This window comes from Pogona vitticeps, chromosome 8 (genome assembly GCF_051106095.1).
Source record: "Pogona vitticeps strain Pit_001003342236 chromosome 8, PviZW2.1, whole genome shotgun sequence".
NCBI lineage: Eukaryota > Metazoa > Chordata > Lepidosauria > Squamata > Agamidae > Pogona > Pogona vitticeps.
The window spans coordinates 27,201,704-27,229,605 of NC_135790.1; the positions used below are offsets into that span (position 1 = coordinate 27,201,704).

The 27,902-nt window shown below is 44.6% G+C and overlaps 2 protein-coding genes and 1 long non-coding RNA gene across 8 annotated transcripts; 1 reads left to right on the top strand and 2 right to left on the bottom strand.

Annotated features, from left to right (window-relative positions):
- Positions 1 to 354: 354 nt before the first annotated feature.
- On the bottom strand, positions 355 to 5,437 carry BTG4 (BTG anti-proliferation factor 4). Of its 2 annotated transcripts, none has more exons than XM_020794789.3 (5): positions 5,274 to 5,437; positions 4,175 to 4,401; positions 3,375 to 3,512; positions 2,900 to 3,101; positions 355 to 827 (listed from the first exon to the last, which is right to left on the bottom strand). In XM_020794789.3, exons 2-5 carry the CDS (start codon positions 4,345 to 4,347, stop codon positions 642 to 644), a joined length of 699 nt encoding a protein of 232 aa, XP_020650448.3. In that variant the 5' UTR covers positions 4,348 to 4,401; positions 5,274 to 5,437; the 3' UTR covers positions 355 to 641. The 2 variants fall into 2 exon arrangements, with proteins under 2 accessions (XP_020650448.3, XP_020650436.3); XM_020794777.3 differs by having other exon boundaries at positions 4,175 to 4,515.
- Positions 5,438 to 13,453: 8,016 nt separating this feature from the next.
- LOC144584127 (uncharacterized) lies at positions 13,454 to 15,987 on the bottom strand. The gene is made up of 2 exons (XR_013538201.1): positions 15,908 to 15,987; positions 13,454 to 15,756 (listed from the first exon to the last, which is right to left on the bottom strand). It is a non-coding gene; the product is annotated as an uncharacterized LOC144584127 (long non-coding RNA).
- HOATZ (HOATZ cilia and flagella associated protein) lies at positions 15,619 to 26,435 on the top strand. 5 transcript variants are annotated; one of them, XM_072979284.2, is made up of 6 exons: positions 15,619 to 17,455; positions 18,590 to 18,628; positions 19,635 to 19,708; positions 22,262 to 22,321; positions 22,797 to 22,846; positions 26,117 to 26,435. In XM_072979284.2, the coding sequence occupies exons 1-6, from the start codon at positions 16,933 to 16,935 to the stop codon at positions 26,175 to 26,177; spliced, it is 807 nt and encodes a 268-aa protein (XP_072835385.2). In that variant the 5' UTR covers positions 15,619 to 16,932; the 3' UTR covers positions 26,178 to 26,435. The 5 variants fall into 5 exon arrangements, with proteins under 5 accessions (XP_072835385.2, XP_072835387.2, XP_072835388.2 ...); XM_072979286.2 differs by lacking the exon at positions 22,797 to 22,846; XM_072979287.2 differs by lacking the exon at positions 19,635 to 19,708.
- The last annotated feature ends 1,467 nt before the right edge of the window (positions 26,436 to 27,902 follow it).

Sequence of the window (27,902 nt, forward strand, 5' to 3'; positions counted from 1 at the left end):
AAATACAATTTTTTCCCAGACTTCCAAAGACATTCTAGGTATTCTTGGACATCAACTCCCGGAATTTGTTGACCTTTGGTGATGGTGACTGTGGCGTCTGAGAGCAGAAGTCTAAAATGCTCAGTTGACTAGGAAAAAAAAAAGGAACCAATGTAAGAAGACAGGCAGCAGCTTGGAATTCAAGGTTGTTTGAGCAGCTTCAAGACAAGATCCGGCAAATATTCCCTTACTCAGAAGAAAGCACAGAGACCATTCTTGTGTCCCTCTGATCTCTAACATCCTTATTTACGGCCATGCCAGGTTTTGAGATTCCTCCATCCCCTTGTCTTCATCAGGAAGCCAAAACAGTTGCCATTTCTTTAAAAACACACATCTCATTTTATTAGTAAACGAATTTCCTTTTTAAGCGTTCCACTAATCTTACCACTAAAATACATTTAAAATCACTTTTAAAAAGAGTTTAGCCTTGCAGTGTGTATTTTAAAAGTCACAAACACAGAATTAATTTTTTTTTAAAAAAGGAGAGCTGGGGACAGAACAAGACAGGGATGGTATTGTTTGGAGAGGCTTTTTTCCTCCTGGTGAAAAGTTCCAACGTCCTTGCAAACCTCGGACTTCACACGGGAGACTGGATCACAGCGTTATCGGTGGGCATTGACCCAGTGGTATCTGTCTACACGCGGGCCAGCAAAAGGGGCGGGTGGCCGGCAGGATTTATAGGTCTTATATGGAAGATAGGACGTGCCAGCAGGATTCTGGTGGACTCCATCGGAGGTGTGCGCTTTTCTCCGGGAATACTGCGACCAGACCTGAAAAGGGCCTCCACACTGAGACCAGACAGAGAAGCGGAGGAAAAGGGTCAAGAGATGACAAAGAATATCAGACATCGCCTTATACTAGATCCACCACATCTTGGCCTCTCCAGCCCAATATTCTTAGCTCTGACCGACATCAACCCCTCTCCATGATAGCCACGAGTTCTTCCTAGCTGAGCCCTAGCTGGAGACAAGAGGGGTTCGCACTGGGACCGTAGCTATGGAAAGCCGATGCGCTACCTTCGGCCTTTCCCCAGAATGGAAAAGGAGACCTCTCTCTTTTTTTGTGCCACTTCAGGATGTAGACAAGAATGCAATTCAACTGACTTTCTATAGAACAGCTGGGTAGCTCCGTGGTTGACGTCTCTGGCTGGGGAGCTAGAGGCCAGGAGTTCAATTCCCCCGTGGGGCCTCTTGGAAAGGGGCTGGACCCAGTGGTCCATAGGATCCCTTCCTGCTTTGCAGTGCAAAGGTGGTTGTCATAATCATCATCCAAAAATTTGATCATCTTGGCTTCCGAGAGTTCCCCACCACCACCACCACCACCACATTATAGATAGATGTGGAACACTTTTCTGCAAGTATTTCTCCTTTGAGTGCCAGTGTTTACTATCATCCAGGTGTTTCAAACACACAGAGGCTGGGATCCTGTTCCTTACTGTAGTCAGTGAAGCTAGAGTAGGCCCATTGAATCAAGAGGCATTTGATGAGTCATCTCCTTCCTAAGTTCCATGGATTCAAACAATTCTACTCTAGTTGTAACTTACTACACTAAGCAACAGGATGTCAGCCAATACCCGCCATAATTTTCATAGTAGCAACTCATGAAATTCCATCTTTGAGGTCCAACATTAACGGCTGTTAACTCAAGAGTTCCCAGAATATAGCACCTTCAGGGGTGAGAAAGTATCAAATCTTTATTCCCACTCCTATTTTTGAAAGCTTGCCAGTGGAGAAGAAAGGAACAGATGACTTTTAACTTCAGGAAAAGATAACTGCGGGATTGCTCAGTGGCTTGGGTGTCTGGCTGTGGAGCCAGAAGCGGAGAGTTTGAATCCCTCACTATGCCTCCTTGATAGGGACTGGACTTGATGATCCAGAGGGTCCCTTCCAGCCTCTGCAGTTCTGCAGATTATTATTATAGATATTATTATAAGCTTGAAATCCCAGTCTTGTGTCAGAGGCACAGACAAACCCACATTCTTCCCAGTCCTTGCTATAATTTTTAAATATAAGCTCCAAGATTTGAAGAAAGGTAAGGCCATGTTAGTCTGCAGTAGGAATAGCACAGGAAGAGTATTATAGCATCTTGAAAACTTGGCACATTCATTTCAGTGTGAGCTTTTATAGATGGCAGTCAGCTTCTTTGGACAACTCCTCCTTTTGCCTCCGAGGAGGTGGATTGCGATCCACAAACTCTCGCACTGAAATAAGTTTGTCTGATTTAACAGTTATCCCCATGTTTTAATTTTTTTTTCTTGTGAGTCACACGGCTGTCACACTCACATTCAATGATTCCCCGTTCCATTCCTGACCGTATCAGCTCTCCTGCCAAATCCTCTCTCCTCTCTTAAGCACCTTGTTCAACACTGTAAATTAAACTCCAAAAAGTTACTTTTCGGTCCAGAACTTGGAAAACGTTCCTTTCTGGACCGCCGCTCCCGGAATCCGACAATGAGCCTGCATAGCCGTGGTTCGGGATGGTAAATTCTGGGAGCTGAAGGCCTAAAGAGCAACTTCTCCAAGCCATGTTCAAGAGATATTCCCCTTGGCAAGTCAGTCCTAGCCACAGCGAGGAAGTCAAGAAGGGTTGCAGCCGGGCTGAGCTTCCGGGGCAGACCCCTGTTTACTTGCGCCACTGGACGTTTGATGCCCAGTTGAGGTCTCACAGCTCTTGAGCAAAGAGGCCTCGGGGACCTCCCTGGCAGAAGCGTGAACCCCCTTTCCTGGCATCACCAGCTTGTGCCGTGGGAAGCTCACAACAGTGCACCACAGTTCACCCGTGTGGCCACTGGCTTCTGGCCCCGTAGAGGAAGGTGCATGCAAACTCAGACCCACTTCCTCTTTCCACTCCAGCCTCTCACCTGGTAGATGCTGTTGGGGTTGCTAACTGTCGGGATGCTCCTGGGCTCCGTGGCGGAGCCCTCCTCATCCGAGGAAGAGCCGCCGGGGGCTTCCGAAGCCGAGGCCTTTTCCACAGCATGCCTGATGCACTGAGAGAGCCTGTGGTCCTCTTGGTGCTCTTCAAAGTGAGCCACGGTGAAAGGCGGGTTCTTCTCCCCGTATCTAGGCAGAGAGATGCAAGCGCACAAGGCACCCAGAACTGGCCGTCAGGACAGATCGAGCACAGAGATGGAGATGGGCCTCGACTTAAAACTTAGGCTGGTTGAAACCCCACCACACCCGGAAACCCAATTTTTCTTTTGTCACCGACACCTGCCTAGCATGGACTACAGGATTATTTACACCACAGATCCTAGAAAAGAGAGGTGTTGAAATGACATCTTCCAGAACCCCTCTAACATGATTAGGGGATCTGGGATCTATCCAGGAGCTCACCTGCAGCAAACATCAAATGGATCCACCCAGACGGTCATCTCCTTTGGCAAACCGAGGCTGTCAAAGTCCACTTTGCTCTTCGCACATACCTGGTCCAGCAGTGGATCTCTTGGCTGGCACCGGTTTATCCTGATACACCTGGGCACAAGAGGGGAGAAAAGGGGACTGAGTCACATACAGTAGTTCATCATCCCCCATCACACAAATTTTGGTTTCTTTGCACACCCTGTTTATCTCTCACTCGTCCTTCCCTCAGATCCACGACTGCTTTCCTCTCCCTTTGATTCTCACAAGAAGCCCGTGAGCCGGTGCTCAGCCCGAGAGAATAAACGGCGTTTCACAGCTCAGCGGGATTTTGAACCTCTACCTCCCAAGTCTCCGTCCGATGCTCTAACCAAGGTAATGGGGTTCCCATTGCCCCCCCCCATATCTTTGGGATTTTACCTGTCAGAGTCCCAGCCAGCATGGCCAACTGTCAAGAAACTGGGGAACTGAAATCTAAGATACCCAGAGAACCCGAGACTGGGGGGGGGGGGGAGAGAGACAATTAGAGATCGATTTAAATACAAGATCCCAACACAAAAGCCTAAATCTCAAATGCTAAACTCAACTAGACCCACTGAATCGGCAGCAAAATGATGTCTACTTACCTTATTTCAATCATTCTGCCTTCATTCAGATGGCCTGCTGGACTCGGGTCAAAGAATACGCAATGCCACACTTACCGGAATGATGGTTCTCCCAGTTTCCCAGGAAAGTCGGGCCAAAGGCAGGGACTGGATCACGCATGCATCACTCACCTATAAGCTTGCCCCTTTGAGGGATTGTCCGGATACCAGTGGGTTTTGTACTTTTCGAAGAGAGTGGCCGTCAGCTTGGAGGCAAACGTTTCCACCTGGCGCTTGCTCAGCTTGTTGTGCTTCTTCACGAGGCGTGTGACGAAGAACACAGTCACGGCTATTTCATCTTTCATGTTCTCTTTTCGGTTTGAGAGGTATGAGAAGAGCCTCCGCCTTCGGCAGCTCTCCTGCAAAGGTTTGGGGAGCGAGGCAGAAGGGGGAAAATTCAGGACTACGTCAATCTGCTATCATCTTTTGAACTTCCAGTTGTCTAAAATGACTTTCCCACTTGAGCGCGTTCCCTGAAATGGGAAGAAGATGAAGTTGGATGTCAGAAGCCAACTTTTATAGGATAAAAGTCAGTTCCCTTCTGTTGCTGTTCTGTGCTGGCAAGTCATCTCCAACTTATGGCGGGCCTGTGAATCAGCGCTCTCCATTTGGTACCGAAACGGAACTCTTGGGCTCAGAAACACCCTGTTCTTTAATTCCACCCCCTAAATCTCATTACTAATCCCCATCAGAGCAGACCGATTGAATCCCTAGCATCTGTGTAAGAGCTGACTTACAATTCCACAATGAGTTCAATGGGTCTACTCTAGCTGGGAGCAGAAATGAATTTAGATGTCTGTCTTTGGCATCAAGCTTTTACTATCAGGTCTTGTAACTTACTGAATAAACAATAATAAAGCATCACAACACTGAACTGTTCTCACTTCTGGTCTACACCACCACTTGATATAGATATCATAGATTTTAGAATAAAACATATATTCTTCTTTGCTTGTGACCTCCTCCTTAGCACTGAATTTCCATACCAGTTCCTTAAATTGATTCTTCCCTTTTTCAGTGGCCAAGTTTTTTTCCCTAATCATTGCATCAAACTCCTACCTCATTAGTTTAATTAATTGTTAACATGACATCACTGCTGGGGGGTGGGGGAGCCAGTAGACATTGCCTTCAATAATAGATGCTCTCAGACACAAACTGCTAAACCCCAAGCTATATTACAAAAAACTAAAGAAATATCTACCAGACTTTGAGTTTAGAAAGTCTAAATTACCCCCTTTGTTCCTGCAGCCTCCTTCCTTCTTCTTAACCGACTATAGCTTCTTTGCTAATTGAACAGCCATTACTGTTTTATATATGTAGGAGTTGAGCGTCACTTGAGTTCTGTGACAGGTGTGTGCCATAGACTTGAGTGAATATAAAGCAGGAAGGTCAAAAAATCAAGTTGACAGAACATTATTTTCCTTTTTTCAATGAAAAATCCCTCACTACCCTATAAATAGAACACCACAGTCTCTCATCCTTCAAAAATCCTCTTTTCAAAAATAAAATGGACAAGGAAACAGTTATTTTACCAAGAGGGTGGAAAAACTGGTTTTTATAGAAAACAGTGCTCAGGATCCCCTAAGCAGAATGGCTTGGTAGCAGCTTCTGGGAGTTGTGGTCTCCCCTCTGGTGTGTAGGACAAAATATCACACACACACACATATGTTATATACATATTTGCAGGAGGCATTCAGGTTGCTACCTTTTCTCCTCAAAGGACGTCTGTGCCTTTAACAGCTGTAAGAAGGGAGACAAGGGGATGGCATTAGAGCCTCAAAAGCCAAGCACAGCTGGAAAGCCAACTTTTTGTGTTTTTGGCCTCCTGGATTTTTCAAAGGCCTTTAGACACACATACAGAGGCATCAGGGTAAGTTGAGACATAGTCTCTTCGCACTGCCAAACTTCAAAGTAGACAGTAGAAGAGGCCAGGGACAAGAGCTGAAGGGTTATTCCATCAGACAGAACAGTATTTTACTGTGTAATCTGTACTAAAAAATCCTATTACAATAAGTATACGTGCATTTGTGAAGTAATGGTTGCTGAACCCAATGGGATTGCTCTGAGTAGGCAGGCCAAGAACTGCACCATTTAAATACTTATCAACCCTCTGGTAGTAACTTTAACAAGAAGCTCTTGTTTTATTATCAGCAAAGTTTATTATCTGTTATTCATCATATGCATCCTTCAGTCTCGAGAGACTATGGTAATTATTATTATATATGGGATGATTTTTTTCCCATCTTGATGGCATTCCTAGCCTTGTTCTTTAACGGCACTACTAAACAGAATATTCAACAGGTGCAACCTTTTCAGTAGGGAGGGATTGTAACCAAGGACTCCTCACCTGTTGTATATCTGCCTCCCACTATTGACACAAATACTCTGAAATGAAGCCACCCTCTCACCCCTTTGGTGGGAAAGGAGCGGGGTGACGGGAAAAGCTTACTTTGGACAGGGTGGCTGCTTCCGTGTTGCCAACACGGAGGCTGGATGAGGCCAGAAATGGGCATATGCTATTTTATACAGCTTTGCAGAAATATAAAAATCATTGCTACGGAAACCTCATCCATCTCATCATAGAGAAAATTGGGGACAGGAGACCGTGTGTGCTTTTTTAGATGTCTGTCTTAAAAATCTATCGTGATGGATGGTATTTTGGGTTCCTCATCTTGCTAGCCTTAAGGCTCTCTATTTTGCAAACAAGATTTAAACTGAGCAGCTCCACCTGCAGAGATATGTCCTTCGGTACAGAGAATGCAGGCGAAAGTTACTCGCTGGACTACATCTCCCAGGAACCTCTCCTGCAGCACGGCTTTTGCAAACTATGCTGGAGATTATATGAACTCTACGCTCCATTTTCCTCTTCTGTACAAAGATGGATGGGCGTGGGGGGGGGAAGCTCCTAGATGTGGTGGGATCCGCACAGCTATTAGGAGGGTGGTTTCCTAGCCGGGCCTTCGTCCAGCTTGCCCGAGCAGGTCTGGCCGTTATTCTAAGAAGCTCAGTTGCTTAACCAAGCCTTTGCCTCCCACGGACGAGCTATCAAAGGGCCAGCTTCGCCTCCCTCGCTGGCTCAAGCCTTTGGCAAATTACCGGGGGTCCGGGAACCCAGCTGCAAATAAACTCTTTTATTTTAGAGTCACCCTGGTGACGGAAACAGACACGCCACCTTGGCAACTCCTACAGAGTAACAAGTCACAAGCAGAGGGACAGAAGCTGAGCAGACCCTTCACTCATACAAATAAGGTGGCACAGTCTGTGTGTGTGTGTGTGTGTGTGTGTGTTTGGCACAAACAATGTCTTCGTGCCGGCTGTTCCTGTGCAGTTCCAGTGGGTTCCTTCTGCCCTAGCACTTATCCCGATAAAACCCTTTTTGGACTATCAAACCCAGAATCCCCTAGCCACCATGCTCGGAGTGGTAGTCCCAAACAATAAAGTCTTCAAGCTCTGCTCTCGTTTCTGGAATTGTCTGTGTTTGCTCATGCATCTTTTAAAATGGAACATTCACACAACTTTGTTGGCTAACTTTTGCACCCAGGTTTTTTTTTTTTAATGTGGCCTTCCTATGTTTGTTCTTTTGATGCACCAAATCCATCCCCATATGTTATTTCTGCATTTCTTACACAGGTAGATTCTCCAGTAACCAAACTCCTCTGGCCAGTTAACAAATACAGATATTTATTTTAGAAACAGAAAATACAGAAGACAGCAAATAGCAACAATAAAAGAGGTGCCACAAAGTATAACTAAATTAAAACAAGAAGCAGGAGGTAAAAATAATGGGACTTAACAAACACAGTAAAACTAGCAGAATACTAAAACATTTCTTCAGATGCCTAGGAAAATAAAATAGTCTTCTTCAGGTGCTGGAAAGAGTAAAAGATTCAGGTGAGCCTCTGTGGGAAAAGGTGTTCCACGGAGGGAGAGCCACCACCAAAAATGTCCAGGTTCCCGGAGCCACCTGCCCACCTGGAGGAACGCCTCTGAATATAGGATCCAAGTAGATCTCTCAGGTTGTGCCAATTAAAATAGATGAACCAAACAGGCTCAATAAACAAATAAAATAAAGCAGGCGAAGCAACACCGCAGCTTATGAGAGCAGCTGACCCTTTGAACGAAAGACTTCCTCTTTAGGGGGTTGGCTCGTTTTGTGACTTCCTACCTTGGAGGATTTTCATTGCCCCTAAAAATGGGTTTCTCTGAATTTGCCCCACAAGTTTCTTTGCCTGCCCCAAAGCTTGGATCACTCCTATTCTCCTCCTCGTTGTTTGAGTTTGCAATGGGCTGTAAATTCACGCTTAGGGTGAGACCGTGATGGAGGTTTTCAAGGTAGGCAGGCTATTTAAGGAGTAGTTCCCACCTCCCAGTGAGCTTACAGGACTCAGCTGGGATTTGAACTCGGGTCTCCTGAGTCCAATGTCCAGCACTCTATCCTCTACACACCACGCTAGCTCTCTCTTTTTGCTTGTGGATATAGCAAAAGAATGTGTCCTTTGCAATAGCACAGAAGGAATATGCCCTGCTCCTATCCAGGAAACCCCTTTGAACCTCATGACACGCAAGTAGCCTGCCATACTACAGACAATTGTTTATTCACTCCTATTTCAAGGGGTGTTTCCTCTTGTGAACATCAGGGACTCCGCTGACATGGATGCAGAACTTGGCATGATCCGGAGCAATTCCTCCTTGTCAAAAGGATTTTTAGGGGGGCTCCTAACTCAACTTTGAGCATTCCAAGTTAGATTAAAATTATGGGTCTCTCTGATCTCTGGGCAAGCCCAGGCATGACCATTAAGAAAAACTATGCCTCCGTTCACTAGCAACTGCAGGGCTGGCCTGGAGCAAACAGAAAAGCAGAAAGATGGTGGCTAGTGATTCTGCTGGGACTCCGTACACTTCTGTAGGGAGCTGGGCTGGACAGAAAGGTAAGTGTATGCAAGGGTCCCTTTCCAGGAAGGTACGGCGTGCATTTTCCAGATGTGGAAAGAGGTACTACTTTTGTGCCGAAGAGAACATTTTGGTTCCTGTAGGTCAAGAGGCGAAAGGCGAAGAAAGGTTGGCCGGTCAGTTTCATTCTCCCAGGTAAAAGGAAAAAAGTAACAGGACAAGGAAATAATCGGAAAGGACTGTCCCCGTGGCAGTTTGCTACCGGGGCCTGTTTGAAATTCCCAAACCAAGGGGACCTGTGGGGGTACAACAGAGTAATATTCATTCATTCATTCATTCATTCATTTAGGTGGCAATTCTCGCCTTCTCTGTAAGTTTTGTGAGTTTCCAAAATAAAGAGCTCTTAAATAATAGGGTAAAAGCAGAATAGAAATAAAAAGTTTAAAAAGACAGGAATGTGGGTGCTCCTTAAAGACTTTTTTTTTAATGTGAGCTTTTGTGAACAAGTCCACTTCATCAGACGTAAGCTCTTATATATATATTATAAACCCTTTCCGTGGATACAGCAGAAAAATAGGTTTAAAAACAAATATAACTTTTAAAAAAAAGCTGAAATGTAAGGATTGAAGCCATTTTATAGTCTTATTTTGTATCTGCTTTCGAAATACAGAGTATGGGATGTTTCTTTGAGCGGCTGCCCCTTGAAAAGGAAATATATTTAGTTTACTTCCTTTATCAGCCCCATAAACATTGGTTCCTAGCTAGGGGAGCTTCCAAAAGGGGAAGCCTAAGGTGGTGAGATTTATAATTTTAAACGAGGAAATGAGATTTTTTAAATTTTATTGTTAGAAGGGACTTGAATGGGATGCTGGAGGAGAGAGCGGGAAACATGAGGGTTTCCCAGAAATCAAAAAGGGAGTGTGATGCCGATAAAGGTTTCGGAATCGCTGCTTTGAGAAGTCAGAGGTAGGTTGAAAAGACTGGTCTGGCGGCATCTCCATCTGTCTCGTCCTCAATCTTGGAAAGCTTTCTTTGGAAGCAATGGTTCAAAATAAGTAAATAAATCCCAAGATCTCCCTGCATTTTCTCACTGCCAAATCCGAGGAGGTCGTAAGAGGCCATTATGCAAAACTGTGACGGGACTGCTAGCAGGAAAAGATTGCTGTCTTTCTGGTCCACTAGAAAAGGAGATGGGTGAGGGGAAAATAATAAGGAACACCCAAGGAGGACCCTAACTGAAGCCAGTTGACAACCTGGAGTGTATAGCGAGACGGCAGGTAGATACCTCTAGGGGTCCGTGGCCCTCTCCGTGGTCCACCAAGCTGTGCTTTATTACAACAGGACATCCTCAGGGTTGGAAGATGTGGTTGAACCAGACTTCTCTAAAAAGAGCTAGGACAGCAGCGGTTCTCTACTGTAACAGCTCACAATATTAGAAAGAAAAAAACTTCCCTCTCCCTTTTTTCTGAAAAGGGTTTGCATGGGCTTATAGGCATTCTGTTACTATATTTATCATTTCTGGTAAGGTTCATGGTCGTAATAGATGCAAGTGAGGTTACTGAGAGTAAAGACAAGCTAAAGTAAGAATTCCATTAACAGTTCAAAGTTGTAATAATAACTGCGGAGTATAAATGTTATTGCTATAGTAAATGGTAAATATACAAAGATCATACATTAAAAATCCCAGTGCTATGGTGGGCAAGAGATTTTATTGCTACAATTAAAGCTAACTAGCAAAAAAGAGAGAAAGAAATCTGTAGGTTTGTATTCTGAAAACCTTAATGTTTTCACAAATGCTCAGAAAGCCATATGATGTTTGTGGTGTCCCCTGATTGCTATTTGTGCTGTTCTCAGAACATAGTTGGCAATATTAGGGTATTACTGGTATTGCAATCCTAACATTCATTACTAGGTAGTACATTTCAGGTCCCTGGGCCTCTTTTTATATCTGCTTTACCTCATATAAGCAAGGCTCTTAGATTAACTCATACCTGGGTGGGATGGCCAGGTGTCTTACTTTACAGAGAACAGCCTTCAGGTTGAGATCCTATCCAGTTCAAATCAAATTTTAAAGACAACACTAGACATTACAGTAAAAGACGATGGCATGTCAGTGTTGGAGAAACATGATTCAGGCAGGCTTCTGTGTTTGAGAAGCTAGACTTCCAAGGGATCTTGTGCTTAAATCCTAAAGGCCAGTCACAAAATAAGACGAGGTTACTGATAAACTGAGGGAGGCAAGAAGAGTTTGTGCTGTGCACTTAGAGGCATTTCATAGTTAAAGAATTTCCTATTTTAATGACGGACTACCTATAATGCTTATGTCTTAAGGAGAACAGAGTCGGGTTGGATGCAGCCCTACTTGGATAGGCATCTCTCACCGTATCTGGGAACAGCACAGCCTGGGAAAGTTACTTTTTGGAACAACTCCCAGGATCCTCCAGCTGCTGTGCTGGCTGAGAATTCTGGGTATTGTCCAAAAATGTAAGATTTACAAGTCCAGCAACTGACTTACCTTGGGAGACATAGGAGATGGTGGCCAGGTATCCTTTTTAGGGAGAAGAGTCCTCTGTTTGAAGGGTTGCCAGAGGTGAGCTTCCTTTTGGAGGCAATCCAAATTTGATTTAAAGATTTTAAAAAAACCATAAGGAGGAAGAAGAGGAACCTGGCACTCGCATATTGTCCACTCCGAGCAGCACCTGGACAGCAGGCTCAGGAGTAGCACATTGGTCATCTGGTCAGGGTCTTTGCCATCCTGAGGAGAGACCCCCGTAATTCCGTTTATCGAGATCCTATCTAATTTTGCATCTGTATCCATAAATTATCGGGTGCAATTTTATGCAAAGCCATCTCCTCCATTGTCTTCCTTTTGGGTGATGTGGCCATCCTCGTCTGGGCTTAACCCCCTTGGCATGTGCAGCCCTCTCCTGCAAAGCTTAGCGGTGCTTCTTGGCTCCCCAGTAGCCTCCCTCTGCCCAACGATCGGGCCAGGCCTGCCGCCAGGTCACGGATCCTGCTTCTTCTTGCCTTTTGCCCTGTGCCTTTGGGTGGCCCTTGGAAACCATTGCAAAATAAAGCTTCCATAGCATAAAGGCACGCTACCCCCTTTCGGAAGGCTAATCTCTTGAATCATAAGCCACACCTAAGCGTCCATGGCTACAGAGTGTATACAAAGGCTAGGCAAAGGGTTGACCACAACCAGCCTTGGGCCAGTTTAGAGCTAGGGCTCCTTGCGGGAAAAGACAGAACGGGCAGGAAGAACCGTTCCCTCTGGAAACGTTGCTGTCTTAAAGGGTTTGGAATTAAACGACTGGGACGGACGAGTTCCTTCGTGAGACCGTTTCCGTTCACCTTTAGGCAGAAACCAGACCTTCTTTATTCCGTAGGATCTGGAAGATTAGGGCAGAGATTCTAAGGTACCGTTGATCCTTTCTCGCCAGCTCAGCTTCTGGAACGAGCGCAAGCTGTCGCGTTTAATTATCCAGACAGGTTCTGCTCTATCAGGATTATTGCAAGGTAAGCTTTTTACATACAAACTGTACCATTTCTTTCCTGAATCCTGAGTCATGAAATAACACACCACACATAGAGACTAGAGATGCACAAAGAAGATGCAGTGTGTGCGTCCCTCTCCGCTCTGTTTTGGATGACTTTTACCTTATTTTGCCTCCAGTGGAATTCCAGTAGCAACAGGACGACAAAGGTTCAGAATGTGGGGGCGTGTAAAAATGTGAGGTGTCCCTTCTTGAAACTGGCAAGTTGCTGGGGTTAAGGGAGGGCAGAAAACCGCATTTAAGGGTCTGTAGCTCCCAGAAAGTTGTGGTCCCCCCCCCCAAAAAAAGCACAATTTTAAATTTCTGAGCTGAGCAAAGGGTTCTGCATGGCACCAGCCCATCGCCCTCGGCTGCAAGGAGTCTAGCTACACAACAGAGCAATTGTGGTTCAATGCTTCATCTGCCACAGTGCCCACCTAGTGAATCCTGCAAGTTGTTGTTTAGTCAACTGCTTAGAATTCTCTGCGGTGGGAGTGCTAGGGGAAAAAAACACCCAACTACTATGCAAAGTTCTGTATTCTCCACCCAATGACAGATCCCAGGATTTTACGCAATGGGGCAACAAGTTGTCAAAATGCTTCTGAGTCTTTGCCCGAGATGCCCTTATTTTTGGCACCCTTGAAGGCCAGAAACTTGGTTTTTAAAACTTGAAAGCTAAAGATTCTCGGTACGTTGGCCTCTGTTCCCCCGAACAGATTTTGGCTTTGTAGCTGCAGAAGAATATACACAGCTTGGCCTGTAATTCAAGTTGGCTTACAACTCTTCTGTTTTGCCTGGTGATGCTTTGTGAATTGTCAAGTGCAGGCACTAAAATATATCATGTCTTTTCCAGATTCAGGTCCCGCAAGACGTAGCGTTTGGTTTGTAGGCAGTGTAGTTAGCTGATTGTGTAGTTCTCTGGCAATCACTAGCTTCACTGTCATCAAAACAAGGCGTGGAATTCTCCTGCAGAAAACATCCGGGAGCCCCTTCCTCGCTTGGGTCCGAAGAATTACTGCCTTTGTTCCTAATATCCTGTTTTATCTTAGAGGCCAGCAGCTCATCGGTAAACCAGACAATGGGTCTTTAAGGGATGATGCTGGCTTGAAAAAATACTACTGAGTGGGTCCAAACATCTGTGCTGGCCTGTGGCTGCCAGATGGGGATGTTATGGCTCCCAGGGGCAATCCGCCGTGATCTTATGGGGCTTGGTCCAATGGGTGCAGAATTCTGCAAGGGTTCAAGGTGGGCCAAAAGCAGGGAAATTTGAATTCTTTCGCACAATATCTCCCAAAATCTCTCCTCCAGCCTCCTTTGGTGGTATGGGCCTGGGCAGCACCCATCATTGGAAGTGTTAATGGGACTTGAATCATCAGTGCTGTCTCAGTTCATAAGACCTTGTTATCTCATAAGAGACCACCAGCTATCTCATCGATTTTAGAGGAATCTAAAGAAGGCCAAAGCAGAAGGAAGGATGACCCATGGAAGCTGCAACTGCCTGGCATTTTTCACCAGCATATAGGAAAGAACCCATGAAGGGCTTTGACTTTTAAAGAGACTCCACAGCTTCCTAGAAGCCCAGGAGACTGGATGGGAGGTGGCTATTCTGTTGTAGAGGAGAATACATACTTTGGGATTTTGCTATGTAAGCCACAGATCAAGGTCCTCAAGATGATGTCTTTCCCCATGTCTACTGAGCCTGTTCTGCAACCTTTTTACTGAAGGAAAAAAAACACCTAGGCTGCTGGATACAAGCACAAACAGCAGCCTTGTTACCAGGCAGTGTAGTTAGCTGATTGACAAAGCAACAGTCACTAACAACACAGCCAGGTGAAGTGGCCTGCCTCTCCTCAAGGTTGGAGGTACAGAATCTGTTAAGGTTTTCTGGCTGTCACATTTCTGGGATGAGGCCCATAGATGTGGGTTGCTCGGAGCCAGTCCTTTGGACTTCAGGTGAGAGTGTTAATAGCCTGTGATGAATCTGTTGCAACCCTGAAGGTGTGTGACTTCACTTATGTACAGCCTGCACTTTGTGTAAATAAATGGAAATATTACAAAAGTCCAGAAAGCCTGTATCTTTGTCCTGCCCTTTGCATCCGTGGGCTGCAGCCCGTGAAAACGAATGTCAAAATGTATCCAGTCAGGTGCCACGACAATCTGATCGTTTTTAATACAAGCATGGGAGATACCAACTCATGCCCCCCCAAAGTGGCAAAGCAACAGTGACTTATAGACCAAACACCAGTGTCTCTCTCGAGATAGTAGGAAGGCATTGGATGTAATCCTGCCTCTTTCACTCCAAGCGCTGGCCTTTTCAGAAAGGGGCAAGTCTTCCTGAGCGACAGTAAACTCAGCCAAATCACCCTGCTTAAGAGGAGGAATATTGGTGAACTGAAATTATTCAGGAGTGGTAGATTATACTTGGCAGTGTTTAGAAAGCTGTAAATGTTAAACATGCTACTTCATTATTATCATTTTAGTTCATTGGGCATACATGTAGGGCATGCTGGATGATATGGTACATTCAATTCTAATTCTGAAGTTAACACAATCGGGAGAGAGGCGGCTCATAAATCAATCAAACAAATGTCTTGTGCAGCAAAAACAACAAAGATGTGTGGCACTAATAGGTTTTATTTGTCACTCCAGACTGACATGATATTGCTAAAGAAAATATTGGAGCATCTAAAAACTCAAGATTTACTGTAATTGATGTCTTATAACATAAACCTTCTTAACTAGAGCTCAGAACTGTATAGAATCCCTTAGTATTATATCAAATTGGCAATGAGCTGAATGAGAGGCAGGAAACCGAAACTCAAGTCCTGAAACAAAGAAATCATGGGGTCCTTTCAGGGAGATTATATTTATTTAACATTTACAACCCATTCTTCATTGGATGGTCAGCATGTTGGGGGGGAGGCTCCCCTGACCTGAATGAGGTTTGCAAGGTGGGATAAAAGAGGTTCACAGCTTTGTCATTTTTTTGACCACAACTCTCAGAATAGCCCAAGTCTAAAACCACTGGCGTGTTCTGGTCTATGGGGTCATGAAGAGTTGGACATGACTTAACGACTAAACAACAACAACAAAACCCACAAAATCTGTGCCCCTTTAGTGGGTAAGCTCCAACATCCAGTTTTGTCAATGGAGGGCCAAACAGCACTTTTAATATATGACGCCATACACTTGTGCACAATCCATGGTCTTTTTCGGACTGAGGCGGCCTGGTGGTGGGGGTCATCCATTCTCTGCTGACACTGAGGATCGAATTCTGAAACCCTGGTGTTCCTTATAAAATTTAGTTAGATTGGATGCTATACTACTAAGAAGTGAGTATCACACCTGGTGCAAAAAACACAGTTTTTCACTCTGCTTCCAAGGCCAATACTACGTTTTGCACTTGATCTTTAAGGTCTTACAGCAATTGGAATCCACGTACCTGGAGATTCTTCCAAGCGTTTGAAAATTCTGCCTCTGATCTTCATGGCTGCTTTGTTTTTGCAACACTGTGTTGATTTTATTGCACTGGTTATTATTATTTGTGTCTTACAGTAAATCATCCTGGCATTGGAAAGTAAACAAAAAGATAAAAGCAAACAAGCCTGAAAAGCAGTTGATCTAAATTAACCACACATATCCAACTTAGTCAGTTTCCTAGTCAGTTTCCAGAGCAACAGCTGTGCTTGTTTGGGGCAAAAATAATAAAAAGTGGCATTTTAAAGACTAAGAAGTTTCATTTGGCATCAGCATTCTTGTAAGCCTGCTTTTGATTTCACTGACATATTTATCTCAGTCTGTGTAAACCAAATATTGGCGGGGGGGGGGGGGGAACTGTGGATCAGATTGCTAGATTTTTATGTTATTTTATTTTTTTCACCCACTACATATGCTCATATGCCTCAGGCATCCTCCGTGTTGGCTGGAGCTGTGGGATGTTATCAGTCCACCCCTTCCCTCAAGCTTACATTCAGCCTTGGGGGCTGGGAAGCAGTTTAAGGGTGCTTCCTCATTTCTCAATTTCTACCCCACACCCCTGCAAATCCCAGTGCGCACGGATCTGCTGTGGGGGTGCTGCAGACAGGGACCCTTCACCCTTCCAGATGTTCTGAGTGACAGCTGCCAAAGCCCTTTCACCCTTATCCACCCAGACTGGGGTTGATGGGTGTTGGAAGTCCCAAGATGCATTATGTCGTTCTTTCCTTTCAAGTCATTCCCATTGTAAGGCAACCCTATAAATAAAGCGGTCTTCCATCCCTAGCCTGGCTCAAATCTTGCAACCTGGAGTAGACTTTGTCTAAAAGGGCGGGATAGAAATCTAATTAATAAATACATAAACTGGTGGCGTCTTTTATTGGGATCAACCCGTCTCCTGTTGGGGTCTTCCTCTTTTCCGGGTCTTCCTTTATTTTCCCTCCTGCTCCAAACAGTTGGGAAGTCCTCTTTTTTTCCCCTTTAGGGTAAAGAATGCAAAGGCGGGCCAGGAAAATTACCTTTTTTGGGGGGGAGGGAACTACACCTCCCAGAATCCCCCCAGCAAGCCCTAGATGCAACCCCCTCCCCGCAAAAGGCACTCTTTCCAAGCGACTTGGGGACTCCCCCCCCCCCCCAATTTTCCCAGATCCTCCTCCTCCTCTTCCTCCGGATTTCCCTTTTTTCCCCATCCGTTGGAGCCGAGGCCCCAAAGCCGCCCGGCCGGGCCCAGGCCTGGTCGCCATGGCGACGGCGCGGGAGGCCGCGAGCGGGCCTGAGGCGCCTGGGCCTCAAGCGGTGGGTCCCCCGGGCTCCGGGGGCTTGGGCTCCGGGGGCTCGCTGGTCTTCCAGGGCGGCGAGGAGCAGGACGTGGCCCTGGCCAAGACCTTCTGGAACTCGGTCACCCTCCAGCCGCCGCTCGAGTCGCGCCTCACCGGGCACCGGGCCTCCAGCCTGCCGGGCGGCGGCGGCAATAACGGCGGAGGAGGCGGCGGCGGCTCCCGCAGAAGTTCGGCGGGTATGGCCTCCAGCAGGGCCGCCGTGCTCCGGGGCATGGGCAGAGAGCCCGGCCGGGCCGGGAGGGGTTGGGAGCCTCTGGGCTGGCAGGGGACTCCCACTCCCAGAATCCCCCACCCCCTAGACTCTATAGCGGGGGCTTCTGGGAAAGGAAGTCCACAACCTCTGGGTGGGGGGGGCGAAGCTGGAGGGTCAGGCCAGCCCTGGCCCCTGCGAGGAAGGGCAGGAGGTGCCAGGGAAGGAAGGGGGGGCAACCTCGTGAGGGGGCAGGCCAGGCCCCCCACATCCCGAGGCCGAGCCCCTCTTCAAAACCAGTCTTTTTCGGGGGGCCCAGAAGAAAGGGACGAGCCCCCCTTCGAGGCCGGGTCGCTGGGAAAAGGACCCGAGTCGAGAGACCAACTTGGAGTTGATTTCCCCAAGGAATTTCCCTTGGGGTGACTGCCCCCCCCACAAACACCTGGCATGGATGGATGGGGACAAGGAGCTTTTCAGCTGGTGCCAACCACCACCCCGAAATGCCCTCTTCTGCACAGCTTGCGAAGGCGCAGGAGCGTGGTCCTCTTTTGCATCTGGCCAAACTAGATTCGGGAGGATTCGTAGAGATCCGTGGCGGCAGCCCTGCGAGGTAGACCCACAGAGGGAGGCCTGTCTTGCGGATAACAAATGGACGGGTTTGTCTCATGGCAAGAGCCCCATTTCTGTCCAGTTCATGGGCCAAGGGGGGGTGCTTTAAAAAAGCCAAACTTGTCCCTTTCTCCGAACCGCAGCCATCTCTAACATTCGCACATCTCTAAGTATCATTCCCTCCCTATCGGACTTTTGTGGTTGCCTGGCGTGAGTAGAAAATGTCCCCAGGCGACCACATTCTGGGCAAGGAATCTTGACAAGCAGTTGGGTGTATTTTCCAAGTTTTGGCTCAGAACTGGCTGCCAGAGCTAAATGTGGGATCATAGCAAGAACTAAATTTTGGAGGCTTAAAATAAGGCTGCTTTCACATCCAAGAAGACTTGTACAATGAGGTGCTCATAGTAATAAACGTGAGAAAGGATGAGGATTTCATGACAAGTCCGGGGTAGGGGGAAGTATTAATCTTCTCAAGATTTCAGTTTACTGATACTGCCTTTTGCATTTTTAGTGAAAAACGAACCTCATTCTGCTCGGCCTTCAGTTGACAGTAAGTATCTGGTTTAGTTATAGTAGGAATCTGAAGGCAAATCACAGCATACACATTTTTTTCCAATAAAAAGGATTTTGGTTCTTCTGGACGACTGCTAGCTGTTTGCTATGAATTCTTCCACACTTCAGGAGGTGGAATGCATAAAATAGAGCAGATGAACACTGGGGGGGGGGTCACATTTCCAGAGATATCCTAGTGATAAGGGTGGGCAGTACTTTTTACTGGACCACTAAAATGCCACAAATAGACTAGCTTTCAGATCCTGCCCGGCTCTTCAGCAGATGGGCATTATAGCAATGGAAGTGGGGCAGAAGAAGCTTGAAAATTCTAACATAGTCAAAAACTTGCTTCTGTTTGTGATATTAGTGGTTTAAAGGGGTCACCCACCTTTCCTTCTCTTGTGTGCAAGGCCCATATGGCTTCCCCACCTCCACCCCTATACACATACACACATACTATCTGGTCAAGTCGCCCAGAGTGGTCGACCTGACCAGATGGGTGGGATACAAATCAAATCAAATCAAATAAATAAATAAATAAAATACTATTTCAGACAAAAGGTTGTACGCATCATGTGTGAAGGCTCTCCAGTGTAGAAGCCCTCTGCAAAAAGAAAACTATACTAGTTTTCTCCTTGCATGGAGCATCTACACTGGAGAGCCTTCACACATGATGTGTATGACTTTTTGTCTGAAAGAGTACACTCTGCCTTGCTTCTGTCCTGTCCTTCTACACAGGTATTCAGCATGTGAGTTAATGAATCAGAAGATGATGGAAAGCAGGTTGAAGACCACTCTGCCGGATCATTTCCTTCATAAATACACTGGGTGTCATTCTTCTTCTTTCCCACCTTTCCTCTCGGAGTTGTGTGTGTGTGTATTTTACCCATTCACTATTCTGATGTTGTTAAGTGCCTTCATTATATCTTAACATGGTGGCTCTGACCTTGGTCCAAAGCATGCTGAATTATTAAAATCATAGCTGTTTCTGTTGCTTGACTTAGAAAGTAAAGACGAGAGAAGCCTGGGAGCTACTGAAGCTGAAAAGAAGGATGTGAAAGAGCAGTACCTTAAGAAGGTGAGATAGACCCTCTGAGCCTCAGGATTGGGACTGGCACAAAATATGCTTGTCACCTGAGATTGAGCAGCAAATGCATAGTCTAGGCTTATCTAAGGCTCTGGAAAATTATTTATTCAGAATTATTTATTTAAAATATTTCTGTCCCACTTTTCTCCTGAAAAGGACCCAAGGTGGCTTACGTCCTTAAAAAAGTATTTAAAAGCTAAAAACAGAAAGTATACACACATTTTAAAAAGAAATAAACAAGTATTTAAAATGGTAACTAAAATCTATATTAAAACACATTTAAGTGACCCTTTGGGACTACTGCTTTTAGAATTCCCCAGCACATGATGACAAGCAGAATCCTGGAACTTGGTTCCTAAAAAAGTAACTTTCTCAAGCTCTTCTTGGCCCATTATTTTGTCCCTTGCAGCAAAAGATCTCACAAGTGCTCTTTCCTTGCTGATAAAATGCCGTCAAAAATCATAGTCATTTAAATAACGTAGAATATATTGTCCTTTTATGCAGTCAGAACGAGGTGCCTCAGACAGCTGCCTCATTCTGCCTAATGATAGAACTACCTTTCTTCTGAATTAATGCTTTTTCTGATTTAAATAATCTCTTCAATAGTAGCTACATTGAGATTGCAACCATTTGGAGGGTGGTTGAAATTTAGGTGTTTGTACAGTACATAAAAGTAGCTATTTATATATTGTAGAAGAAGTTTGCCAAGATTGTTTCAAGCTTTGACGTGTACTTTTCACTCTGCAAAGCTCTCTGTCTGATTATCTTTTCCAACGAATGAATGGTGATAAGAAGAAAATGAATTGCCTTATAAATCCGAGAGAGGAAAAGACGTACCAATGCATTAGGTTAGAAACATAAATTTGAAAAGAATGAAACGGACTCACTCGGAACATTTGTGCTACAGCAGTATTCCTATGGAAGAAAATGTGAACATTTAATATATTCTGGAACACTTCGCTGTTCCTCAGACAGCTGTTTAAACCTAGAAATATATTTCACCCAAGGAGCCCAGCACTGGCTAGCAATGTTTGAATTACAGAGAGGAAAATGACAGCACATCAGGTTGGTCACAGGGGAGAAGCAGGACTGGAGAGGTGGAAAAAGCTCCGTAGTGGCAGTTGGGAAAAATCTTGACAGCCTGCAGGTAGGACATAGGTAAACACCATGGCTGTAAATTAATAGATTAGGCCCTGTCAATCAAAAAAAAAAAAAAAAAAAAAAAACCAGCGAGCAAACTTTATTGTCTCCTTCCAGAGCAATGGTTGTGTCAGTTCTAGACAGGGTTTATGATGCTGCCTCAGATATGACAGGAAATCGACCCGTCTTGTGTACTGTGTTGACTCTTCCCTAATTGACTCCTGAAGCTCACTATGGAACCCATCAACTTTTGTAGACTGACTGACCACCTCATAAATTTACCATTAGGTGGATCGAGAGGACTAAGCAGCTGCATGAGTTCGCTTCTGGTTAATATTATACTCTTGTGCAAAAGTGGCTGTCAAATAACGAAATGGTATTTCAGCATGTTGAGATAAAAAATGTCAGGGTTGCCCCCCATCATTAAGAATTAAAACCTTTCTATATCAAGCTGCGGAAGGAAGCCAAGTGCAATCGCTCCTTAGAAGCAGCTGAAAAGTGCTGCGCTTTGCAGATTTTATTTTTGCAAGCCAACATTCCTACTTATTTAATAACAGTATAATGGATTTCATCTACTAGAATCCATTAAATCTACATTGTAGAAACTGGATGAATAGGAAGTAGATTTATTTACTGTTTATGTTGTTATTTTGGGGGGGGATGAATTGTAACAAGTGACCTCAAGATGGTTCAGTTCTGGATATTTTAAGTCATCAATGAGTCTAGTTAATTGTAGCTAGGAAATTATTCTGCAGAGGTACACCATGTATTGATTAGCTAAATCTATTTCTCTGTCTCAATATGAAGAGAATGTTTTGTAATTTTTCAAAACCTGAAATAGATTTGTTATAATTCTTATTTATGTGGTGCATTGCTTGTGTGAGAGTAGAGTGACAGACTAGCACTCGGGACGCCTGGGTTTTTAATTCCCACTTGGCCATGGGAACTTACTCCGGGATGAGCAGTGGCGCTAGTAAAACTCTTCCTTAAATATCTTACTTACCTTGACATCTCTATGAGGGCCATTACAAGTCTGTTCTGACCTGATAAGCACTTAACACAACATATACATCACTTTTTGAAACCTTGATTAAACCATAAAAAAGAAAGAATATGCACAGAAGGAGGTTTGAAATTAAATATATTTTGCATATAGGCTTTCACGGCCGGGATCTAATGGTTGTTGTGGGTTTTTCGGGCTCTTTGGCTGTGTTCTGAAGAACAACCTTGAGAACATGGCCAAAGAGCCCGAAAAACCAACAACCAACTGGAATATTGTCTAGAGACAACTGTCTGTTGCTCCACATGGCCATCTTGCAACTCAGCCAGGTTGAGTTAGACCCCGTGGAAGAGTTCCAAGTTTGTTTAGGTGGATTTAACTATTGCAAATGTGTTTCTTTGTAGGCCAAGAGAAGGGAGGAAATAATAGCCTTATTGAGGAAACAACGGGCAGAGAGGATTCTGGTGAGATACAATACAGTATTATTATTTTCCAAGTGCAGCTCCTTGAAGGCAAATCTGTCAAGACTTTTTAAGGAGTGGGGGGTCTGCATGCTATAATACCCAGCATCACAGACAATTATATATCTTTGATGTGCCGAAAGTGATATTTTGTTTGGCTTGGTTGGGTTCCCATACTGGGATATAATGGAATACATACCTAGAGTAGGGAGAGATGGGGGGAACAACCTCTGACGAGTCTAGGCTACTTTGGCCCCCAAAAGCTTTGCAGAAAAAGCAACTTTGGAGGGTCTATTTAAAGGAGAGGGAATGGCAGATGGGACATTCCAGTTATGAAGAGCAGGGCTGTGGTAGAAGGAAAATTTGTTGGTCTGGAGGAAATGAGAAATAAGGGTAGCCAAACGAAATGGCACTCTAAGCATGGCTATATAAGATAATTCCTTTTAAAACAAGTCCAATGTTGTCATTTTCCCCACAGAAAGAGTCCTTTTCAAATATGCACAAGTCGAAGAGCAAAATTCAGGAAAGGTAATAAAAATGATGACGCCTTCACCCTACAGGTCGCTTTGCTACAGATTTGTCTGGGGCAGAAATTGGTCACATCTGCAGTTTGGGAGGGAACTCTTCCGGTTTTCTTTGCAGCTCTCACTTGTTTGAAACTATAGACAGAAGAACCAGCCTACGATCAGGAGATGCAAGCCCACAGAATAGAAGTTGACTTGGCAACTTGTGGGGCGGCCCATGGCCAAAGACTGACTAGTTCCTTGACTAGTTCCTTAACACAACATGTACATCACTTTTAGAAATCTTGATTAAACCACAAGAAGGAAAGAATACGCACAGAAGGAGGTCTGAAATTAAATATATTTTGTATATTTTCCATGCAGCTAGCTAGGGATAGGATTATAAATATTGGGGTTACATCAGATGGGAAGAGGCATTCAACTGTTGGTCTCACTTCTGCATTTAGCTACTAAACCATTCCCTCTCTTTCAGCAGGAGAGGAGCCGGATGAGTTTGAAGCAGGGGGACGGCTGCAGTCCTATAGTTCACCATCAGTTTAGGATACGTGAAACTGGACTAGTTCCTTATTGTAAAATATGAATAATGGAAAACTGTGTTGCAACAGCCAATCAATCAGTGGTTTAATTTGGCTGCAGACCCAGAAGCTTGGGGGGGGGGCGGTCAATTCCTCACTGTGCCTTCAGGGAGAAGAGCCAGCCTTGGGCAAGCTGCACAGTCCCATGGCGGCCCCAGATGACGGGGACAGTAAACCACTTCTGACTGTTCTCTAGCTGGAAAACCCTGAAAGCCACATCAGAACTTACTTGACAGCACACAATTATTATTTATTATTTTGCAGGATGTTATTTGTCGCTTTGAGATAGAGGGCTGAAGTTGGTTATTAATTCCCAGTTCTTAACTGTGCAGAGTTCAAAATACAGTAGTTCATCTATTAGATTTGAAAAGAGCTGGTGTTTAATATGCACTGCAATCCAAAGTGAATGGTAAATGACTGGATACCATATTTCTGGATACTAAAGAACATTCCCCTTCGAGATCTAAAATTTGCTTCATTCCATGTTGTTTTCCTTTTCCTTTTGGCTATTCTCATGAAGGGCAGACCTTTTATGCAACACTAACTTTAGAAATGGCAAACCTGATAAAGTGCTCTCATAATCTACTAGTATGTCTGTTGGCAGGGTTTAAACCCAACAGTGGGTAAGAAGGAGAGAGCTTTATGAGCTTAAAAGCCACATCTTTTGAAAAACTGCCTCTCTGGAAAAGCTGACTTGGCATCTCACACTCCTTCACTCAGCAATTTCTTCATTTTAATGTGTTAATTGGCTGCAGTTCCCCCCCCCCCGATAACATATGACTTGGGCAAAAGTGAATTTCAAGACCAGCTTGTTACAGTTTTAATGCCCTTCTTAAAATTCTGGCATTTCTGCTCTCGATTACTCAGTCAAATTCACTTGAGCGACAGTCCTGTCTGTAGTTACTAGGGTGAGTCCGGCTGAAATCTCTTGGTCGTAGTCCCGAATAAACATAGGTGGTATTGCACTGTTGGATGCTCTGTTAACTGTGACCCCGTTGCCAACAAATACATTTCAAATGGTTGCAGAATTTTTTTTCCCCTGGCAGGGTTTCCTGGTACCTGTCACTGAAAAATGCTATCATAATGTCAGTTTCTTGGAAGACTCCAAGCCTTTCGCTGTGAAGTTTACAGTGAAGGCAATGACAGCTCCAAAGGATGCTTTATTTGTTCCAGCTGGTCTTCTGGGAATTCACCAGTAATTTGCCAGACTCCCTTTCAGGGGGATTTCTTTTTAAAATCCATCTTTTTTCATTTTAGTGATGCTTTTGCTTGGCTTCCTCAGGAGGCTGTGGTCAAACAGACTCAAACAATCCCTTCTACTTGTTCCTTCACATTCCTTTATGTTCTCCTCTGCCCATTCCAGTTTTCTTTCAGTATGGCTTCCACTTCTGGTACTGTTTGGAAACAAAGACATGGCTTGTACAAGATAGGTGAATTGCTGGGTGGATGGTCCAATGCATCTTCAGAATATTTTTCAGTTCACTCGAAGAAGAACCCAAAGAAATATCTTAAGAAGACACTGAAACCCATTTTATCTCTCTTTCTTCTGTAAGAAAGAAACTGTATTTTTTTCGTTACCCTTTCTTACCAAAGAGTTTGGGAATTACTTGAACGAAGATCTTTGCATTTTTAGGGAATAGATTAGGGGAACGGATTGTACTGATTTTAAGTATTCTACGTCATTTTCAATGCTCCCTATACCGGCAACATTTTCTTTCTTGTTCTTTCTGTCTTGCTGGACATGTTTGCCTAGATGCTCATTGAGCTGCTCCCTGGAGCTAAATATAGTAAAGACTTAATAGTTTACTTCCTGTGATGCCGTCTCCCTTCCCTTTCTTACTCTTGGAAACTGTCCCCCACCCCCTCCTGCTTGTCACTTGAGCTCATATGAAGGCAAGGAATAAGTGTGTGCTCTTCTGCAGCTCTCAGAAATAGCAGCGATCAGAATGGCGATTTAAGTTCTGAACAATTGATTCAGAACCTTGGCTGCCCTCTCACCTGTTTGAGTTATTTGGAAGCTCCTCGGGCTTTTCCTTTCCACTTGATATTGCACTGACACTTTGTAAAGTTTCAAATCCGCGAGACGTTCTATTGTCTAACTCTGAATTTTTCATTTTTCCTTGGAAAGAAGCACAGGCCTTGTTTCATTTCGTTAACATCGGGAAGTGGGAAGCGCAGCCCAGAAGGCAGAGCCCGTGCTTTGCCTTCAGAAGGTCCCGGGTGCAAGCCCTCCACGTAGGGCTAGGAAAGAATTCTGATCTTAAACCTCTGGAGAGCCAATCTGTGTTGACGGTACGAGAGTGGATGGACAGCGGTCTGACTCAGTATAAGGCAGCTTCCAATATTTCCTAGGAGTAGAATAAAAAATATTTCTGAAAATGTGAAGAAATCCTTTACAAATGCTTCTCTGTACTGGATCTTGTTTTGTGGGGCCTTTTTTTAAAAAGTTGATTTGTGCTAAGTTTGAAACAAAAGAACAGTAACAAAAACATCACCTCTTAGAGGTGGTTTTGAAAGGCCTGGAAAGCTGAGGTTTTGTAACTTTGTGTCACTGTGGGTACCGGTTCGAGACCTGCGTCTTCTGGATGGTGGGGGAAAATGCTGAGATAGTCAGTTGGGAACAAACGTGCTTTCTGGATGAGCCCTTAAAGTCGGCCCTGAATGGTACCTTCATAACGTCATCTCCCGTTTGGTTTCAGCAAGATACAGATACCAGAATCGGACTTTGAGGATAAAGAAAGTGTGAAGGCACTCAATTGAGCATTTTGATCAGCGCAAAACAACTCAAGAGGAGAAAATCTTACCCTGTCCTTCATCGGTTTTCACTCTGTGATCTTCAGACGCAAAACCCCTGCGGCTTTCCCTGTCTCACTTTCTCCTTCGAGAGCAAGACGCTGCATGCTGGTAAAAAGCCTAGTGGACTTTTCAGTTTGGCTGTTAAATTTCTTGGTCTGCCATGGGTACCATAAAAGGCATGGTAAGAAGTGTTAAATGCAATAAACCGGTTTTGAAACAAAAGCCTGCGTTATGAATGTCAAAACGCTCGTCTCTGTAGCAGGATGATTTTTGTATGTGTGGAAGTTGTCTTTCCTTCCCACCAGTAAAAACAAGGGTAGCTGTTTTGGGGATAATGAAGACAAATCCACAGGAAGTATTAAGGTAGTGCCCATCTGTGGATAACAAAACCAGCTCTCCACGGAAACATGAAAATGTATGTCCACCAAATCAGTTGGAATACTCCCATTTCTAAGAGAAACTGGGATTTGTTATACTTTGGCTCTCAATTAATTGCATTTCTGGGGAGGCAATTTGTGCACCGGCATGCAAGGACAAGCTCCATTTAACTCAGTAAGACTTCTCAATTAATAGGATAGGACTGGACTACACATTAACCAGCTCACACTTTATGACAGCACAAGAAAGTGTAAATACACTGCAGCCTAAGCTTTCTGCTGCAGGATTGCAACCCTTCTCTGGCCTTTTGGCATGAATGTGCTAAGAAGAATTTGCAAAAGCTGAATCTACTCCCTTGTTCTCCGTGTCCAGGAAATGACACTGCAGACTGCCTGAAGGTTTCCACCCCTGCTTCTATGGTTCTTTAAAAGACTGGCTATAATTATATTTCATACTCTTAAAGTTGAGACCAAATTGTTAAGAAAGGCATGCACACACACATGAAGATAAGTCTGGCTATTAGAGGTCTTCTGCCTGTTACAGATGGAGCGTTTTGCACAATGCAGATACAGTATATATGGTCAGAGATGGGTTGTGATATTGGACCCTGGGGGGGGGGGGCTGAGCTTTTGAGGTGAGGCACTTCCCCATCTTGGTCAGTGAGCCACCCCAGCATATAGTTCTTGCTAAAGATCTGTTATTCTTCCCAGTTTCTGTACAGAGATTTCTCTGGGGATTGCATTCTTTTGCCTACGTGTAGTAATAGGTTTAACAGAAGAGTTGCATGATCCCCCTCTTCCCATACAATCAAAGTATCTCACTTGTCAAGATCTATTAGAGGGCCTCTATTAATGTGAGATGTTTAAATTAGCTTTGTCACCCTTTGTAATACATATATTACGATGGGTGACATATATATATGGTCAGCCCTGCAGTTCTCACTGCCTCCCCCCCCCCCTGTCAAGATCAGCAGATTTTAAATTTATGTTTCTGGTTGTCAGCTGCTGGAGCGTAATGTTTAATTGGGTTTGCATGTGGTTTAGTAAGAGCTAGCCATGAGAGAGAGAGAGAGAGTATCTGTCAGTCTGTGTGTGTGAGAGAGCGAGAAACCTCCCTTCCCCTGTTCGTTATTCAGGATCCCGCCTGGGAAATTGCTGATGCTTCTTCCAGAGAGTGTGTGATAGCATTTTAATGTTAGTTCTTTGGAGCCATTAAGATAAAGCCTTCCAAGAAACTCTTCCTAAGTGAATAGGGAGATGTTCAGAAGAGCTGATATTCATCATGTTTGCCTCTGCAGTATCACTGACAGCA